The sequence below is a fragment of the Malania oleifera genome, chromosome 3, assembly GCF_029873635.1.
Source record: "Malania oleifera isolate guangnan ecotype guangnan chromosome 3, ASM2987363v1, whole genome shotgun sequence".
Taxonomy (NCBI): Eukaryota; Viridiplantae; Streptophyta; class Magnoliopsida; order Santalales; family Ximeniaceae; genus Malania; species Malania oleifera.
The window spans coordinates 25,457,019-25,477,669 of NC_080419.1; the positions used below are offsets into that span (position 1 = coordinate 25,457,019).

Here is a 20,651-nt window from a genome sequence, read left to right on the forward strand (position 1 = left end):
CAAGTAGGCACAAGAGAGTGAGCCCTAAGTTGTTGCAGTCGATGCCTTCTCGGAAGTTCCATCAGTTGGCTCCGATGAAGGTGCCAGTGCTGTCGAACGGAAAGCCTCTGATTTAGCAGTTGCTTCTCCATTGCCCGATGACTCCTCGTTGCTCCATCAATCCAATCTCTTCTAGGGATGCTGATCGCCTTCTTCACTTTATCTGGAGGCCAAATCCGGTGTCAAACACTGAACCTGACCTCTTTCGCGATGAAGACGCCCTTCGGCTTCAAATTGCTGGATCGCCATTTGGGGGAAAAGTACTTCTAGGGCCGAAGGTAATTTTTCCACGCGACGGGCTAACAAGGTATTGGCTTCTTGCACACGTATTCCTTCTGGTTCGTTAGCCCACCGAGGTAATTTTTTGACAGCCTTAAATACCATATCTCATTTCAAATCACCATGGATAATTGGTTTTGGTGCCTCTAATCATATAATTGATTCTTATCATCTATTCTCATCCTATTCACCTTGTGCTGGAAATTTGAAATTTAAAATTGCAGATGGATCACTCTCATCTGTTGTAGGCAAAGGGAGTATTCAAATCTCTGATATCTATAAGTCTAAAATCTATCCTACATGTCCCTAAGTTGTCTTGCAATTTTTTATCCATTAACCAGTTGACAAAAGATTCCAATTGCTCTGCTAAATTTGTTTCCTCTCATTTTGTTTTCTTGGACCTATCATCGGGGAAGACGATTGGCAATGCTAAATGTCACGAGCTAAGCTTGTTCAGGGCATTATGCTTGCCTGTGACCGCTTGCCTCGTGTGTTTGGGATGGGTTTCCATCATGTAAATACTAGTGTAGGGTTATTTTCCAGTATTTATTTCATTGTAAGCCAAATAAGACAGTATGACTCCTCGGTCACTTTGATGTTTCCTAGTGCCAGAGTGAGAATAGCCCAGAAAGCTCTTTAGGGGAGGGTGAGTGTTCATCAGTCATTGTAAAACTCACTAGCAATTGTCAACGTGCTTAGCCTACTTGCCTCCCTCGCTAAGTACAACATGTCAATAGAGGATTTGTTAATGAATTACGTTTGCTTGAATGTTTACTACTTGCTTGCCACGACTTTCATGAATTGATTACTATTTCCGCTGCTATCTGAATGAATGTTAATGAAAGTGCTTCGTGGATGAATGTTTGTAAACAATAGGCTGGCTAGTTAAGCAAGAGTGCTCTAGCTAGCGCCGCACGACCCTTCACAACGGTGTGAAAATAGTCGGACCGTGACACTTGGTATCAGAGCCAAGTCGGTGACACTTGGTGAGAGCCCAAGGTTGAGTTGCTACGTGAATTCGATTGCCTTCGTTGTTGGATTTGGGAAGCTTTGGTAAGTGAACATGGCACCAAACAATGCTGAAAGAATCGGTGCACTGGAAGCACAGGTTGAAGAGACAACCAACAATATGGCCAATGAGATGGCCCAACTGAGGGGACTTGTTGATGAAGTGATGGGATCATAGCAGCATCAAGCAAGTTGGACAAGTGAAATGTCAGAGGACTTTCACCACACTGTGGAAACTTTGCAAGCCCGGATGGCAGATCTGGATGCAAAGATGAATGTGATGGTTCTTCCTATGGAGAACTCCAACACTCTAGGAGTTAGCAAGACCAAGGTGCCAGAACCCAGGACGTATGGGGGTGCTCGAGATGCCAAGAGTTAGAGAACTTCTTGTTTGATGTGGAGCAGTACTTTTGCGTTGTGAGGATGGCCTCGGAACAGACAAAGATGGATACTGCGACCATGTACTTGGTTGGTGATGCCAAACTGTGGTGGCGTACCAAGTACAGAGAAATTGAAAATGGAAGCTGTGTAATTGATAGTTGGGCAGACTTGAAGAGAGAGCTCAAGGCCCAATTCTTTCCTGAGAATGTTGAGTATAATGCAAGGAGAAAACTGAGAGATCTCAAGCATATGGGGTCGATCAGCGAATATGTGAAATAATTTTCTGCTCTAATGTTGGATATTCGGGATATGTCGGAGAAGGACAAGTTGTTCTATTTTCTTGAGGGGATGAAACCGTGGGCAAGGACTGAACTTCATAGACAAAGAATTCAAGACTTGTCTACCGCACAAGCTGCTGCAGAACGCTTGACGGACTACGCCGGTGATGAGACCGCTTCGTCCAAACGGTTTGGCGAAGAGGGAAACGGTGGAAAGTCTTTCAAGAATGGCAAACCCAAGAGTGGGGGAGTCGACTCTAAATCATCAACCTCAAAGGAAGTTTCGTCGTATCAAAGGTTCAACACACCCAATGGAAAGGGGAAGAGTAAAATTTCGTGCTACTTGTGTAGTGGACCTCATAGAGTTTTTGAGTGCCCTCACAAAGCATCCCTTAATGCTTTACAGGCTTCCATTGCAGAGCAGGCAGTGGAAGATGATGGGGAAGAGGATGATGCCCTGAGGGTGGGTTCAGTGCGGCTGGTGAGGAAAAGTAGGCAAAAACACCGAAAGTTACACGAGCAAAAGGGTTAATGTTTGTGGACTTGAGAATCAATGGGAAGAGCACCTGTGCTATGGTGGATACCGGGGGCTACCTATAACTTTGTTTCGCAACCAGAAGCTTGGAGACTCAACTTATCCTTAGAGAAGGATACAGGACGCATGAAAGCAGTTAATTCTGTAGCCCAGCCTACTCTGGGAGTAGCCAAGCAAGTTACTGTGAAGCTTGGGCAGTGGGAAGGTCATGTGAATTTCATAGCAGTGCCATTTGATGACTTTCCAGTCATTTTGGGAATGGAATTCCTAAGGGGAACGAAGGCAGTGCTGATGCCTTCGGCTGGTTCCCTATGTCTGATGGGAGATCACCCGTGCATAGTGTAAGCTGTTGCAACAAAAGGAGACGATGGGAAGTTCCTTTCAGCCATGCAACTCAAGAAAGGTTTGAGGAAGGGAGAGCAGACATATCTAGCCACGGTGGTGGTAGATGAAGAAGTAGGCAAAGAGTTGATGCCTACAACCATCCAAGCGGTGTTGGATGAGTACAAAGAGGTGATGCCGGATAAGTTGCCTCACGAATTACCTCCACTATGGGGTGTGGAGCATGAGATCGAGTTGTTTCTAGGAGTGAAACCACCTGCAAAAGGGTCATATCGGATGGTGCCTCCAGAGTTAGCAGAATTGAGGAAGCAACTTGATGAATTATTGGAAGCGGGATATGTTTGCCCTTCCAAAGCACCATTTGGAGCACTGGTGCTATTTCAAAAGAAACATGATGGGAGCCTGCGTATGTGTGTAGACTACCGCACGCTTGACAAGGTGACAGTGCGCAACAAGTATCCTATTCCGTTGATTGCTGATTTATTGGATCAGTTGAGTCACGCCAAGTACTTCACTAAACTTGACTTGAGGTCAGGCTACTATCAGGTGAGAATTGCTGATGGGGATGAGCTGAAGACTACTTGTGTGACACGGTATGGGGCATATGAATTCTTGGTGATGCCATTCGGGTTGATGAATGTGCCTGCAACATTTTGTACCTTGATGACCAGGTTTTCCGTGAGTACCTTGACAAGTTTGTCGTGGTGTACCTGGATGATATTATTGTCTACAGTTCCACTCTGGAGGAACATAAAGAGCATTTGCGGAAGGTGTTCGATTGGCTGAAGGGGAATAGTCTATATGTGAAGAAAGAGAAGTGCTCTTTCGCTTAGCAGAGCATCAAATTACTTGGTTATGTGATTGAACAAGGTCATATCAGAATGGATATGGAGAAGGTAAGGGCAATTCAAGAATGGAAGATCCCAACAATAGTGAAACGTTCCTTTCTTGGCCTTGCCAACTACTACAGGAAGTTCGTAGAGGGGTATTCACGGAGAACGGCCCCTATGACAGAACTACTAAAGAAGGGTCATGGGTGGAACTGGACGGAGGAGTTCTAGGGAGCCTTTGATGACTTGAAGGATGCCATGATGAGAGATCCGGTGCTGGCTCTTCCAGATGTCATGAAACCTTTCGAGGTACAGACAGATGCATCAGACTTCGCCCTTGGAGGAGTCTTGGTATAGGAGGGGCACCCTATTGCGTACGAAAGCCGTAAGCTTAGTGAAGCAGAGCGGAAGTACACAACTCAAGAGAAGGAGATGCTAGCGGTGATACATTGTCTCCGTGTGTGGAGGCATTACTTACTTGGGTCAAGGTTTGTGGTGAAAATAGATAACTCAGGTGTTAGCCATTTCTTCACACGGCCAAAGTTGACACCCAAGTAGGGCCGATGTCAAGAATTCTTGGCAGAATTTGATTTTTCATTTGAGCACAAGGCGGGGCGATTGAACCAAGTCGCGGATGCACTTAGTGAAAAGGCCAAACTGGCGGCCTTACAAATGGTAACACATCTGACTTTAAGTACTGTTACCACAACGATGCGGGAGTGCATCAAGGAGAACTTAGCCAAAGATCCAGTTGCGCAGAACTTAATGAAACTTACCGAAGAAGGGAAGGCACGACTGTTCTGGATGGAAGATGGATTACTAATGACCCATGGTAACCGGCTCTTTGTGCCACAAGAAGGTGATTTGAGGAAGACATTGCTGAAGGAATGTCATGATACCATGTGGGCCGAACATCCAGGATGGCAGCGCACTTTGGCCTTACTGAAGCGGGGGTACTATTGGCCGCACATGCATGATGATGTGGTTGATTATACCCGAACTTGTCTCACTTGCCAACAAGAAAAGGTGGAGCGGAGGAAAATTGTTGGGCTGTTGGAGCCCCTAATAGTACCGTCCAAACCGTGGGAAAGTGTCTCATTAGACTATATCACCAACTTGCCCAGAGTGGGAGACGCAGGGTCTATACTTGTTATTATAGACAGGTTTTCGAAGTATGGTACATTCATAGCTGCACCAAAGTATTGTTCGGCAAAGGAGACAGCACAGTTGTTTTTTAAGAACATTGTGAAATATTGGGGTGTTCCCCACGACATTGTTAGTGAGCGAGACTCAAGATTCACCGGCAACTTTTGGAAAAAACTTTTCAGAATCCTTGGTTCACGACTAGAAATCTCTTCGAGTTATCACCCACAGACAGATGGACAGATGGAGAGATTCAATGGGTTACTTGAAGAGTACTTGCACCACTTTGTCAACGCCAACCAAAAGAATTGGGTGCAACTACTTGATGTGGCTCAGTTTTGTTTCAATGCCCAAAAGTGCTCCACAACCAACAAGAGTCCTTTTGAGCTTGTTACAGGCCAGCAGCCGCTGTTACCTCACACAGTGGATGAGCCATACAGAGGAAAGAGTCCCAGGGCGTACGTCTTTACCAAAGAATGGAGAAAGAATGCTGAGATTGCCCGAGCCTACCTAGGGGTGAGCAAACAGTCGATTCGGCCAAATTCGGTTAATTAACCGAAAATTTTGGTTAAAGAATCCTGTTAACCGAACCGACCGAACCTTTTGGTCTAACCGAACTGAACCCGACCGAATTTATTTTTCGGGTAATTCGATTAACCGATTTTAACCGTGAAACGAGGAACGGAAGGGGGAAAGGTGTACTGGACTGGTGTATGTGTATGTGTATCCGTCTGAAACAAGGAAAGGTGGGGGAAAGTTGAAGCCTTGAAGTCCTGAGTCACTGAGTGTAGATCCATCGCCATGCCCACGCGAGGGAAGAGCCGATCGAAGAGGGATTCGGGATCGGAACGGGTCACGAACTGGGAAGATTGGAAGAGGGGCTCAGGCGAAGCCAGGAAGAGGCGATTCGCAAAGAGGGAGAACCGGAGAACTGAGAAGTGGAGATTGATGTGGAGGAAAGGTGGTTGGTTAGGGAGACGATTGGGCTCGGGCGAGCTTGATGCCAGTGAGGAGGAGCCGCCGAGCCGGGGTGGTTCTCGGTGAACTGCTCTGTGCGCGAGACTGTGAGAGAATAAAAATGAGAATGAGAGGGAGCTTGAGTGCTGGTGACGATGGCGAGCGACGACGATGGCGATGGTCGCAGGCGATAGCATCGCGTGAAGATAGTGGTGCGAACTGTGGTGGATTGAGCTCGGGTGAGCGAGAGAGAGGCGGCCTTCTGACTTCTGAGTTTCTGAGAGCACTTAGAGTGAGAGCTGAGAGGGAATGGAAATATAGAAGATAACAGGATTTTTTCTAATTTAAATTTAAAATTTAATTAATTATTAATTCGATTAATCGGTTAACCGAATTAATGTTTTCTATTCACCGAACCGAAACCCGATTCCCAAAAATATTGGAATGTATAGCCGAACCGACCAAACTGGTTTTTTTAACCGAACCGAACCGACCAATTTCGGTCGGTTAATTCGGTTTTCCCCGAATTATGAGCGGATGAAGAAGTGGGCAGATCAGGGGAGAAGACCGCAACACTTCAACGTAGGTGACTCGGTGCTTGTTAAGCTCAATCCTGAACAGGTCAGGTCACTACGAGGACGAGATAGGAGACTACTTCGCAAATATGAAGGACCAGTCCCCATCTTGGCCAAAGTCGAGAAGGTCTCCTACAAAATCGACCCTCCGTCTTGGATGAAAGTGCATCATGTGTTTCACGTCAGCTGCCTCAAGCCGTACAACGCCGACACCGACGATCTGAGCAGAAAATCAGTCAGCCAGAGCAGAAGTGAGTACAGTTCAACTTGACAGACGTTAAGTTGAAGATATCCTTGCAGACAGAGAATTCACATCCTTAAGGAAGAAGCGGCAGGAATTCTTAGTGAAGTGGAAAGGCCTTGGTGACGAAGAAATTAGCTGGGTTTCTGCGGAAGATATGCAACCGTTCGTAGACAAAGTAGAAGTGTACCTAGCGTCAAAGTCTACGAGGACGTCGACCACATAAGTGGGGGAGAATGTCACGAGCTAAGCTTGTTCAGGGCATTATGCTTGCCTGTGACCGCTTGCCTAGTGTCTCAAGCTCTTTTAATCGCACTCATATGAAATGGCTTGTTACTTTAATTGATGATTATACTCGTATTTGTTGGGTTTACTTGTTGAAAGATAAAACTGAAGTCCGTTCTATTTTTGTCAGTTTCCATTCCATGATTCAAACACAATTCCAAACTCACATTCATATTTTACGTACTAATAATGGTACATAATATTTCAATAATATCTTGGGACATTATCTTCAAGAAAATGGAATTGTTCATCAAAGTTCCTATGTGGATACCCCTCAACAAAATGGGGTTGCTGAACAAAAAATAGGCATATTCTTGAAGTAGTTCGGGCATGGATATTCACTACAAATATGAAAAAATATTTTTGGGGCGATGCCATTTTAACAGCTACATATCTCATTAATCGAATGCCTAGTCGGGTTCTTCCTTTGCCACTCCTCTCCAAAAATTCCAAGAATGTTTTCCCAACTCTCGGCTCCACTCCAATCTCTCTCTGAAAATTTTTGGGTGTACTACATTTGTACATGTTCATGCTCACAATCAGGATAAATTGGAACCTCGTGCCATAAAGTGCGTTTTTATTGGTTACTCTCCTACTTAGAAAGGCTACAAATGTTATGACCCTGTCACAAACAAATTGTTTGTTAGTCTTGATGTCACGTTCTTTGAAATCCCTCCTTACTTCCAAAAACCCTCTCTTCAGGGGGAGAAGTGAAGTGAAGATCGGTTCTTTGATTTCTCTGTTGATAAGTCTGTTCCATATACTGAGTTGCAATTTGTGCCATATATTGAGTCTGCCATTGCATCATTTTCTGACCTGTTATGTGCAAAAGATCACTTAAACTTAGGGGGAGATGCAGAAAAACAAAATAACAAGGAAATACTTGTTTACTCAAGAAAGCCAAAAACAAAGAATAGAGAGAATCTCATACCTGAGGCACCAAGAAAGTTGAAACTGGTGATAGCTCCGAGCAACCATGTGTCCATGCCCAATCCCGATCAAGTAATAGATGGCCATGAGCTTCCTTCTGATAAGTCTACACTTGATGAAATCAATTTACCCATTGTAGTTAGAAAACAACTGGTCATGTACTCTATATTCCTGGTCAAAATACATGTCTTATAAAACTTAGTCTACAGGGTGACGTGCTTTTACTTCTAACCTTGACAGGATAAAAATTCCAAAGAATATCCAGGAAGCCCTAGAGATTCCTGAATGGAGAGAAGTTGTCATGGAGGAAATGTGAGCCCTAGAAAAAAATGGAACTTGGTACGTTATGAATTTTTTGAGAGGGAAGAAGCTAGTAGGCTGCAAATGGGTCTTCACAGTGAAATATAGAGTTGATGAGACAGTTGAATGGTATAAAGCCTGACTTGTTGCAAAAGGGTTTACATAGACCTATGGCATTGACTACACGGAGACATTTGCACCAGTGGCAAAATTGAATACAGTTCTGGTCCTCCTGTCCTTGGCAGCCAACTCAGATTGGCCACTACAGCAACTCGACATTAAGAATGCATTTCTAAATGGCGAGTTAGAAGAAGAAGTCTACATGACGATGCCACCAGGTTTCAGTAAGAAAGGTGAAGAAAACAAAGTATGTAAACTGAAGAAGTCCCTGTATGGACTCAAGCAATCTCCCAGAGCATGGTTCGACAGATTTGCGAAGGTGATAAAGAACCAAGGATATCGACAAGGGCAATCAGATCACACTATGTTCTTCCAACAGTCTGAAAGTGGTAAGAAAACAAATTCTGATTGTGTAAGTTGATGATATAATCCTAACTGGAGATGATATAGTGGAGATGGAAAGATTGAAGAAAGTCCTAGCTACTGAGTTTGAAGTTAAATACCTGGGACAAATGCGGTACTACTTGGGAATGGAAGTTGCTAGATCAAAAAAGGGTATTAGTGTCTCTCAGCGAAAGTATATCCTTGATCTCCTAACCGAAACTGGCATGCTTGGATGCAAACCTAGTGAAACCCCAATTGAAGTAGTAAAGAGGGTTAAAGACTACGGAATACCAGTTGAAAAGGAGAGGTATAAGAGATTGGTTGGTAAACTAATTTATCTATCACATACCAGACCCAACATTGCATTTGCGATAATTGTGGTAAGCCAACACATGCATTCACTGAAAAAGACTCACCTAGATGTTGTGTACAAGATCCTCAGGTACCTCAAGGGCTCTTTAGGCAAATGACTCTTCTTCAAGAAATGTGAAAACAAGGAAGTAGAAATTTTCACAGATGCGGATTGGGCAGGATCAGCGGAAGATAGAAGGTTTACCACCAGATTTACACCTTTGTATGAGGAAATTTGGTGATTTGAAGGGGTAAAAAACAGAATGTAGTAGCTCAAAGTAGTGCTGAAGCTAAATTCAGGGCAGTTGCACAAGGGATATGTGAAGGACTATGGTTACGAAAACTCTTGGAAGAATTACAGATTCCGGTGAAATTCCCTATCAAATTCTACTGTGACAACAAAGCAGCCATCAGTATCTCTCTCAATCCAGTTCAACATGACAGGACTAAGCATGTAGAAGTGGATTGACACTTTATCAAAGAGAAGGTTGAAGAAAGAACCATCTGTATGACTAATGTACCTACCAAGGAACAGATAGCAGACATCTTTACCAAAGGGCTAGCTTGATAGAGCTTTGATGATTTCATCTGCAAGTTGGATATGATCAATATCTATGATCCAACTTGAGGGGGAGTGTAGAAATCCTGAGTATCTTAGAGTAATTTAGGGAGGTATATATGTAGAGGATTGTATATTATTGAGAGAGATTCTTTTAGGAGATTGTTTCCATATTTAGAATTCCCGATTGTATCATAAATATTGTGTATTGGCTTGTACAAAATTATTCAAGAAATACAGAAAACCTATTCTGATTTCATTTTTTAAAGATAAATAGCTCCTATTGTTGATCTCCCTGGCATAAACCAAATTGATTTTCTAACACAATCATTTCTTGTCTTATGCTTTGTTCAGTTGCCCTTTCACAAAGGTTCATCATATGACTCATAATCTTAATTCCGCGATAACTATTATAATTTTGAATATTGCCTTTGTTTTTGTGTAAAGGTATTAACCTGCTTTTCCTCCATTCCAATGATATTTTCTTGGTTTTTAGAATAATGTTGAATAGGTTAGTTAACTATATACTTCTTTTATCTCTTGAACATTTCCAAACTTCAATTGGTATGTTATCTGTGTTAGTAGGACAGACAACAAACTTACCTTAAATTGTTCTACACTTATTTAGGAAACAAATCTGTCAAACCTACCATAAATTGTTGTATAGTTATTTAGGAAATAGATCTGTAAATATCTTTCCTGAATTAGGGGTCAATGCTTAATGTTAGGATATGTTGTAATTAGGATGCTTAATGTTAGGAGATGCTGTAATTAGGAGATATTGTAATTAAGGGATATAGACCATTGCTGTAACTAGGAAATACTGTAATTAAGGGATGTATACCATTGCTGTAATTAGGAAATACTGTAATTAAGGGATATATTGTAATTATAGAAAATGACTTCTATATAAAAAGGACCACCTGATTGAGGGTCATCGAGCAAATCTGACATGGTATCAGAGCCACTCTCTGAATCAACCTTGTCTTTGGTCCAATTTTTGTGGTTCTAGGCTCTGGTTTTCTGGTTTCTTGGGTGCGGGTTCTGGTTTTTGCAGTTTTTTTTGGTGAATTTCGAGAGATTCTAGTTATGGCTAACAATACCAACTCAGAAGTCTTTCAAACTCGGTTTACAGGGAAGAATTATGCTGCCTGGGAGTTTCAGTTTCAACATTTTGTTATGGGAAAGGAGTTGTGGGGTCATGTTGATGGGAGTGATCCAACACCTACTGATCCTATGAAGTTGGTTCAATGATGGGTGAAAGATGCTCGCGTGATGAGTTGGATTCTTGGGTCTGTTGATCCATTGCTTATACTCAATTTAAGGCCTTACAAGACGGCTAAATTGATGTGGGAGTACTTGAAAAAGGTCTATCATCAAGATCATTCCGCCTTGTGATTTCAGTTGGAAATTGATCTTGCTGCCTAGTCCCAAGGTACACTCTCTATTCAGGAATATTTATGTGGTTTTCATAATCTTTGGGCTTAGTTTTCCGACTTTGTGTATGCCAACGTGTCGGCTGAGTCTCTCTTTGTTGTTCAAGCAGTCCATGAAGCTAGCAAAAGAGACCAGTTTTTAATGAAACTAAGGCCAGAATTCGAGTCTATTCGCTCAAACCTGATGCATAGGGATCCTTCACCATCTCTTGACGTGTGTTTTGGAGCACTTCTTCAAGAGGAACAATGTCTTCTTACTCAATCTTCGCTCCCGTAAGAGAATGCTGTTGCATACGCTGCTCAAGGCAGGGGGAGGGGTCGAGACATGCGTACAGTTCAGTGCTACAGTTGCTAAGATTATGGGCATATTGCTGCCCATTGTGCTAAAAAGTTCTGCAGCTACTGTAAACAGAAGGGGCACATAATCAAAAAATGCCCAACACGTCCTCAAAACCGACCCTTGAATGCTTATCATGGTACTGCTACTGGCCACACTTCTGATGGGGTAACCAGCACTCAAAATCTCGCTCCAGTGTCACCTTCCACTGCTGCTACACCTGCCTTTACACCAAAAATGGTGCAGCAAATAATTGTATCAGCATTTTCCGCTTTAGGGCTGCAAGGTAAGGGTACTACCCTCTCAATCTTGGCTTGTTGATTCTGCTGCATCTGATCACATGAGTTCTCCTGATATACTTAGTAATGTTCGTAAGTACACTGGTTCTTCTAATATTCAAGTTGCTAATGTTCATCTTTTACTGATTACTGGGGTTGGTGATATCGCACCATCACTTACTAATATTTTTGCATCACCTGGGCTTTCTACGAGTCTTATCTCGGTGGGACAATGAATGGATGATAATTATAATGTTTAGTTTTCTCATGATGGTTGTCATGTGCAGGATTTGATGTCAGGGAAGACAATAGCGAAGTGGCCTAAAGTTGGGAGACTGTTTCCATTATACTTTTCCATTCCTAGTATCATTTCTTTGGTTTGTACTACTGTTTCCAATAATTGTGAAGTATAACACAAACGTTTAGGCCATCCAAGCAATGCTGTTTTATCTCATTTGCTGAATTCTGGTTTGTTGGGAAAAGAAGATTCTTCTTCGCCTCATTCTTTGTCTTTTGATTGTTCTACGTGTAAAATTGGAAAAAGTAAGATTCTTCCCTTCCCTTCTTCTGGGAGTAGGGCAAAGAATTGCTTTGATCTAGTTCATAGTGATGTATGGGGCATTACTCCTGTCATTTCTCATGCTCATTATAAATATTTTGTGACATTCATAGATGACTATAGTCAGTATTCTTGAGTATATTTTCTGTGCTATAAGTCTGAAGTCTTTGCTGTTTTCAAATCATTTCTAGCATATGTTGAGAATCAATTTACCACTAGCATTAAGACTTTACGATCTAATTCTGGTGGGGAATATATGTCTCATGAATTTGTTGAGTTTCTTCGTCACAAAGGAATTGTTTCTCACTGCTCATGTCCTTATACGCCTCAAAAGAATGGTGTGGCTGAGCGCAAAAATCGACATTTGTTAGATGTTGCTAGGACCTTGTTGCTTGCATCTTTTGTTCCTCCTAAAGTTTGGGTTGAAGCTTTAGCTACAGCAGTATATTTGATTAATAGGTTGCCTTCTAAAGTGCTAAATTTCAACTCTCCATACTATCTTCTGCATAAACGGCACCCTAGCTTTCTTGACTTAAGACACTTTTGGCTGCCTGTTTTATGCATCTACCTCCACATCAACGTCACAAACTCTCTATTCAATATGTGAAATGTGCCTTTATGGGATAAAACTTATCTCAAAAAGGATTTGTGTGCTATGATGCTTCCCCCAATAAATTTCATATATCTCGTAATGTCATTTTCTTTGAGCATCAATGTTTCTTTCCTAGTTCTCTTACATCATCTCTTGCAGATTCTGTTCTTCCTCACTTTGATGATTTGATATGCCCTTCTAAATGCTTTAAGCCTAGTTTTGTGTATGAACTCCGTCAGCCAACTCTACCCCTTCCTGAGTATGATCTGCCACCTAATCTTGATCCCGTTTTGCATCATTCTTGATGATCTGGCCGTGCTTCTCATCCACCGAATAGGTATGGTTGCCCTCATACCTCCTTCACGGCTACCTTATCAACTGTGTCGATTCCTAATTCCTAGTCACAAGCTGATAAACATGAGTGTTGGAGAAAGGCTATGCAGGAAGAACTTCAAGCACTTCAAGAAAAGCAGACTTCGGACATAGTCCCTTGTCCTTCTCATATCAAGCTAATTGGGTGTAAGTGGGTTTTTTTTGTGAAACTTTGGCTTGATGGGTCTGTGGATCGTTATAAGGCTTGTTTGGTTGCCTTTGGTAACCACCAGGAGTATGGGGTTGACTATAAGGAGACCTTTGTTCTTGTCGCTAAAATGACCACTGTGCATACTATTATTGCCATTGCAGCCTCTCAGGGATGGTCTCTTTGCTAGATGGATGTGAAGAACGCATTTCTTCACGGTGATTTATAGGAAGATGTTTACATGACACCTCCTCTTGGCCTTTGCTCATCGTCGACGCCGAATGTGTGTAAGCTGAAGTGCTCTCTGTATGGTTTGAAACAGGCCCCCCGGGCCTGGTTTGATAAGTTGCGGGCTACCTTACTTCGGTTTTCTTTAATCCAAAGCCAATATGATTCCCTCGTTGTTTCTTCATATGACTTCTATTGGTATCATTCTTCTTCTGGTTTATGTCAACGACATTGTCATCACTGGGACTGATTCTGCTCTCATTGATCAGCTCAAGCAACATCTTCATGATTCCTTCCATATGAAGGATTTTGGTCCTCTCCGGTATTTCCTTAGTTTGGAAGTTTAGTTCGATTCATCTAGGGTTTTCCTGCATTAGCATAAATATACAGAGGACTTGATTTCGTTGTTTGGTTTGCAGGACTCCTCTTCAGTGGATACCCCCTTTGGAAGCGAATGTCAAGTATCGACGTGAGGAGTGGGATCTCCTTCTTGATCCTACGGTGTTTCGACAGTTAGTTGGTAGTCTCAATTATCTCACTATTACACAGCCTAACATCTCCTTTGTTGTCCAGCAAGTTAGCCAATTTATGCAGCCTCCTCATCACCTTCATCTTGCTGCGGTCCGCCGAGTTATTCGATATCTCCGGGATTCCTTTCACTGTGGCTTGTTCTTCTCTACTGGTGCTCCCCTTCGCCTTGTGGCTTTTAGTGATGCTGACTGGGCAGGATGTCCTGATACTCGCCGGTCTGTCGTCGGGTGGTGTATGTTTCTTGGTGATTCCCTTATCTCTTAGAAGAGTAAGAAATAGGATCGTGTTTCAAAATCTTCAACCGAGTCATAATACCGTGCCATGTGGGCAGCCACATGTGTGGCTCCATGGCTTACATGCTGAAATAGGTTTTCCTTAGTCTACTCCCACTCCTCTTCATGCTGATAATACGAGTGCTATTCAGATTGCTACAAATCCCGTCTATCATGAGCGTACCAAACATATCGAGGTGGATTGTCATTCTATTTGGGAAGCTGTCGATACTTGGGTTATCTCGATTCCACATGTCTTAAGCGACCTTCAGATAGCGGATGTCTTCACCAAAGCTATGACACGACTACATCATTAGTTTTATGTTGGCAAATTGATGCTTCTTGATCGACCAGCATCAATTTGAGGGGGGATGTTAGTAGGATAGACAACAAACTTACCATAAATTGTTCTACATTTATTTAGGAAACATATATGTCATACCAACCATAAATTGTTGTATAGTTATTTAGGAAACAAATTTGTAAATATCTTTCCTGAATCAGGGGTCAATGCTTAATGTTAGGAGATGTTGTAATTAGGATGCTTAATGTTTAGGAGATGCTGTAATTAGGAGATATTGTAATTAGGGAAAATGATTTCTATATAAGAAAAAGACCACTTGATTGAGGGTCATTGAGCAAATTTGACAATCTAGTCCTATAGATTTCGTGCTTTTCATCTTTTTTTAAATCCATTTTAACTTCAAGGACTCCAATTTTGCGAAGAAATCACCTATTTTTAGACTTTTCCTAAAGTATCTTTGGAACCTCTCTTTTATGTCTTCTTCTCTAGTTAAGGCATAATTATTCTCATCCTTTATACATTTTACATCACCTAAATCTCTACATTTTCGTTCTCTACCTCTAGCAAGTTTGTAAATGTCCCTTTCTCTTTCTTTTGTATCTAGTCCATTATATAAAGTATCATAAGCTTTATGTTTAGCTTCACTAATAGTATTTTTTGCATTTTTTCTTGCCTCTTTATACTTTTCAAGGTTTTTTATATTTGTACAACTTTGTCATATTTTATACCAGTTTTTTTTTTTTTGTCTTAATGACTTTTTGGACTTCTTGATCCCATTACCAACTTTCTTTGCTACTCGAGTATCTTCCTTTGTACTCACCTAAAATCTGTTTTTCTGTCTTTACGATAGAGTTAGTCATCTCGTCTTAAACAATAGTCGTATCCACCTTACCCCCTATTGTCGAATCACACTCTTTGATCATTTTATCTTTGAATTTTACTATATTTTCTCCCTTCAAACTCCACCACCTAGTCCTCGTGTGTTGATTTATGTGACTTTTTCTCTTCCATATATATAATATTAGGACTCTATGTTGTGTAGCAAAGCTTTCACCTGGAATAACTTTACATTCCTTATAAGATAGACAATCCCCCTTCCTAGTTTAGAAGAAATCTATTCAACTTTTATTTTGTCCACTCTTGAAAGTTATTAAGTGTTCTCTTTTTTTAAAGCAAGTATACAACGTAACCAAATCGTAAGACATGGCAAAATCTAAAATTTTATCACCAACCTCATTTTTATCTCCATATCTGTGTCCTCCATGTATCTTCTCATAACTTATACTATCCTTTCCAATGTGTCCATTCAAACCAACTCCTATTAATTTTTTTTCCAATGTTGGTACCCCTAGTAAAATATTATTCATATCTTCCCAAAATTGATTTTTTAGATTTTCTGCTAAGCTTATTTAGGGAGCATACGCATTAATGGCATTTACTATCTCTAGGCCTAAGGCTATCTTGATTTTAATGATCCTATCCTTTATTCGTTTAATATCAACTACATATTTTTAGTCTTTGTTTACAATAATTTCTACCCCATTTTTATGTTTCTCTTTTACAATGTGCCAAAGTTTAAATACTAATTTTTCAATTTCTCTAGTTTCCTTCTCTACCCATTTCGTCTCTTGAAGGCAAGTGAAGTTTATTTTCCTTCTAAACATTGTTTCCACTATTCCCATGCTTTTTCCCATAAGTGTTCCTATATTCCAAATTTCTAATCTAATTTTAGTTTCTTGTGCTAACTTATTAGCCCTTTTCCTTATACATTGATCCAGTATGTTCCCTTGACCCGGGTGGATTTGGTAAGGATTCATGATATATAGATTTGACAAGTTTTACGTTGGCTATCAACTACCTAACACAGTGCTCCTCCTTTATTCGGGCTTGGGACTGGTTGTGTGTACAAAGATAATTTGTGTTGCATAGGCGAAGTGCAAGTTCAAGTTTTTTTTTTTGGGTGCAAACTTATTTCACATAGACTATAAAGCAAGAAATAAAAACCCACACACCTATCCTAAGCAATCTAAACATAAAGAAAACTAAACCACACTAAAAAATATAGTAAAAAACTACCCTGCATTCAGTTCACAATTTTCTAAAACTACAGTAACTAGTAACAATGTAAAATGTTTGTAGCAATGGTCGACATGCAAGGCATGTAGTATTCAAAGCTCCTTCAGCAAATCAGGACTAGAGTCTAAGGAGAGCAAGTGAAATGAGGAAGTGAATATTTACTTCTATCATCATATATGTGAGCATAACACAAATGTAGTTAGGAGACGTTGGCATGCTATATCTGAACGTGGCACTCGATCAATGTGTAGACAAGGAGAGGTTCAGAACATATCATATGCTTTTGTGCGCACATACACACATACTCGAACCACATGTGCATAGATTTATGCCCATTGTTATTTTAACAGGAGTGCGTGTATGTCTACAAAGGACAAATGTTATAATAGGTTTCCACTTCACTACATTCTCAATACTACTGCTGGTGGAGCTGTCAACTGTGTTTGGCATGGTTGTGCATTTACTTGCTTCTGCATGTTGTGTTAAGAAGAGTCGAGCATTCCAGTCATCAATATGAGGAGTGTCATTGATATTGCAATCATAAGCTTGATGAGCTCTTCTTGAGGACTCTTGTGGATGTTGAAACATGTCCACAAGTTCTTAACTTGAGTTTTACACATTATCTATTTGATGGGATAGTCTGCTCAACATAGATATGTTTATAATAGATGTAATTCCTTATTAGAGATATTTGTGTCAAGTTGCCATAATATCTAATTACTAATGTGTTACTCCTTTTTATTATTGTAATGATCATAGGCTCTCACAATATTGGAATCGCCATGGCTACTTCATATGGTTTAGTTGTACCAAACATAAAGAAGGTCCAGTCACTTTCAATCTTGGAGGTTAGTTTGATATAAACTGGTTCTTGCAATGCTCCCTGCTTTTTCCTGAAATCGTGAAAAAAATTTTATAAAATAAAACATGCTTTAGTAGAGTTTAATTATGGGCAGTAATGATATTTTCCTATTTTTTGTTGTCTTATTTTTTCAACTTACCCTGTCTTCCTGTAGTTTAACTTCCTCAATGATGGAAAATTGAAAATTACAGCACATTGAAAGCTCAATGCTTTAGCAATCTTGTCAATGGGGTACCTCATGTAGCTTTGCACAGATCTGAATCTGCAACCTAGTACATTGATGTAATGCTTCTCTGACAAGCAGGTTTCACCTATCAAGAGGACAGTAAAAAAGAATGAGAAGAAAAAAAAATGTGACTATCAAATGTTCAGTGATGCAATTAACTTTATATTTGATATACATGTTTTAAAATTTTCATTAAGATTTATACCATTCTCGCATTAAGATATTTAGGTTGCGAGAGAAACTGCTAATGGAGTCTATTGCATTAAATTTTGTCAGAGGCTTAAAGAAAGAACCTGATGTCATCATATTGATGCTTTGAAGTGTTCATGCTGCTTATTGTCTTTCTGCTGACTTTGTTGCCTGAACTAGGATTCACTGTCTGATGTTGCACTGTTCTGAAAACTGATGAAGTACATTTGACCCTCACTTTGATGAGAGTTTTGTGCAGTGGGATGCCATGAGAAGTACCTCAATTGCTGGATGTAAAGGCATGAATAGTGGATACATTTTTCAGACTCAATATATATATATATATATTTAAAATGATGTCTCTTCCAGCAAACTAGGGTCTAGAAGATAATATCCATAAGTTTTCCATTTGCTACTCTAGTTTAGTCATCAAACATCTAAATCGCATGGCTTCTTATTTCAGTGTCGTAACATGTTTGAAGGCTGAAACTTATTATTTTTTATCCTGAAATTCTGTTTTTTATTTATAAAATTACAAATTAAATTTTTCCATATATAGATGTGGAAAAACCAACTTATTTATTTGGTTTTGGATTAATATCTCAGAACTGAACGATTGCCACCGCACACATTTTATGTCAGCATTGTGTTTTTTTGTCAATTTCTCTATAATATTGATGAGGAAAAAAAAAACATTGTCTTAATTTTCTTCCCAAAAGGTGTCAAATTTTCAGACCTGTTGATTTATTTGTCTTCTCCTTTTTTAATGGTGCTTCAAACCACACATGCTTTTCTTTCTACTTTCTTTGAATATGTTTCAGATAACAAAGGAGCTATCACGACTTCAGCAATTGGCAGTAGATAACAAGCTTAGTCCTGACGATATATCTGGTGGAACAATAACTTTGAGCAATATTGGATCTATAGGCGGAAAGTTTGGTTCTCCCATCCTCAATGTACCTGAAGTTTCCATAATCGCAATTGGCCGAATCCAGAAAGTTCCACAGATAGCGGATGATGGGAGTGTTTATGCGGTGTCAATCATGAATGTAAGTAGTATTCTAGCTTTTCCTCTCTTTTAATACATAAAGTATCATTATGAGGAGAAAAGCATTCCTTTAAAAGAATCTCATAACAATCACGCCATGGATGATACCTCATATTTTATTGTGTAACTTAATTTTTGTAAAATATATTGTGAAAAATAAAGCCATGCTTCCTCTTGCCACTTAATATCTCAGTACTGAATCACCAGAATATCTATTTATTGCCACTTCACAATTCCTCAACGTAGGCAGGTGTAATGGGACAGGAAAGCTATTGTGGTTGGCATGTCTAAACATGATATAATTTTTCACCGATGATCTATTTTTGAAATCGCAACCAGTTGGCATAACCAAGTGAGCAATATCAGAAAAGCTTTAAGTTAGCATGAATATAGGTAGTTGAATTTACTGGGATGGAGAGGAAAGCTGACAAATAACAATGTTATTAGTGTAATTGAAAATAGATAAACATTGTTTCTTTAACTGTTGCTAACATGTAATTGGCCTCCCAGATTGAGAAATGAAATGAGGTGACCATTTCTGACGATGTGTTTTTCCTCTTCAGGTTAATATTGGCGCAGATCACAGAGTTCTGGATGGAGCCACTGTTGCTAGATTTTGCAATGAGTGGAAACAACTTATTGAAAAACCGGAGCTGCTGCTGCTGCATCTGAGATGATTGGTCTCAACTTGACTGGTTATAAGATGTGATGTCTTTATCCTCTTCAGGAGCATTTCTTTCCGGGCTGTTGAGGGTTGGGGACCTACTCGCCCCGGGGATCAGTGCCAGTAAGATTTCATGGCGAAATGAAATATGAAGTCATTTGAATCTTGTATAGACTTTCAGTCCAATAAACACTTTCAGGCCAATAAACACTTCAGATGTAATCATCTTCCCCCTCGATTATATGGCATTAATATGGGCATAAAATCTAAGATATTTGTTGTTGATAGTTGATTTATCAAACAAATGTATTTAAGAGCCCATTTGATTGGGAATAAGAGGAGAAATGAAATGGGTTTCCCTCCACCTCTCTTGTTTGATTGGTTTACAGGTGGAGAGAAGAAAGAAGAATCGGAGAAAAAAGAAAAGGTGGAAATGAATCATTTTTCTTTTAACCATATAAACTAGTTTCTGTTCTTTATGTCTACTTCTCTCTGACTCAATTGCGCTTCAAGTTTTCTCAAAATTGAAATGTCGTCAATATGGAGCTAATGGGGATTTAATGGGAGAGAGAGATGACTTTACATGTATTCTCCTGGGATTTGTAAATGAATATCATAGTACTTATGGCTTGTATAGTGTTTTCTCACTCGAATAAAATAAGTAGTCTCTATTTTATCATTGAGCATGAATGTCTCTTGCCTTCCTAATCCCTTGGTGTTTATATTGATATTTCATGATTATGAGTGGTTTCCAAGACTTATGTGATGCTCACGTTTGCAAGTTTAAACGGGTGATTATTGGCGGACTTTGTTGGGGAGAGCCTCGACGAGTGTCGCGCGGCCTCGTAGTTGAGTCTAATCTAGGGGTCCGTGACACTTACCCTAATAGCCTCCCATTGTGCTCCTATTATGTTGGGTGATTTTAGTGATTTTTTTTGTGGGGACGGGGGCACATTTCTTAAGGTTTGGTAAGAAGATAAAGACTTCATTTA

The 20,651-nt window shown here is 40.3% G+C and overlaps 1 protein-coding gene across 4 annotated transcripts in view; it reads left to right on the forward strand.

Annotated features, from left to right (window-relative positions):
* The window catches only part of LOC131152091 (lipoamide acyltransferase component of branched-chain alpha-keto acid dehydrogenase complex, mitochondrial), a 64,732-nt gene extending 44,394 nt beyond the window's left edge, over positions 1–20,338 (forward strand). For all 4 annotated transcript variants that reach the window (XM_058103720.1, XM_058103721.1, XM_058103722.1 and 1 more), the window contains 3 exons: positions 17,430–17,518; positions 18,769–18,996; positions 19,559–20,338. In XM_058103720.1, coding sequence (XP_057959703.1) covers positions 17,430–17,518; positions 18,769–18,996; positions 19,559–19,672 — 431 coding nt within the window. In that variant the 3' untranslated portion in view covers positions 19,673–20,338. The remainder of the gene's footprint in view (positions 1–17,429; positions 17,519–18,768; positions 18,997–19,558) is intronic.
* The last annotated feature ends 313 nt before the right edge of the window (positions 20,339–20,651 follow it).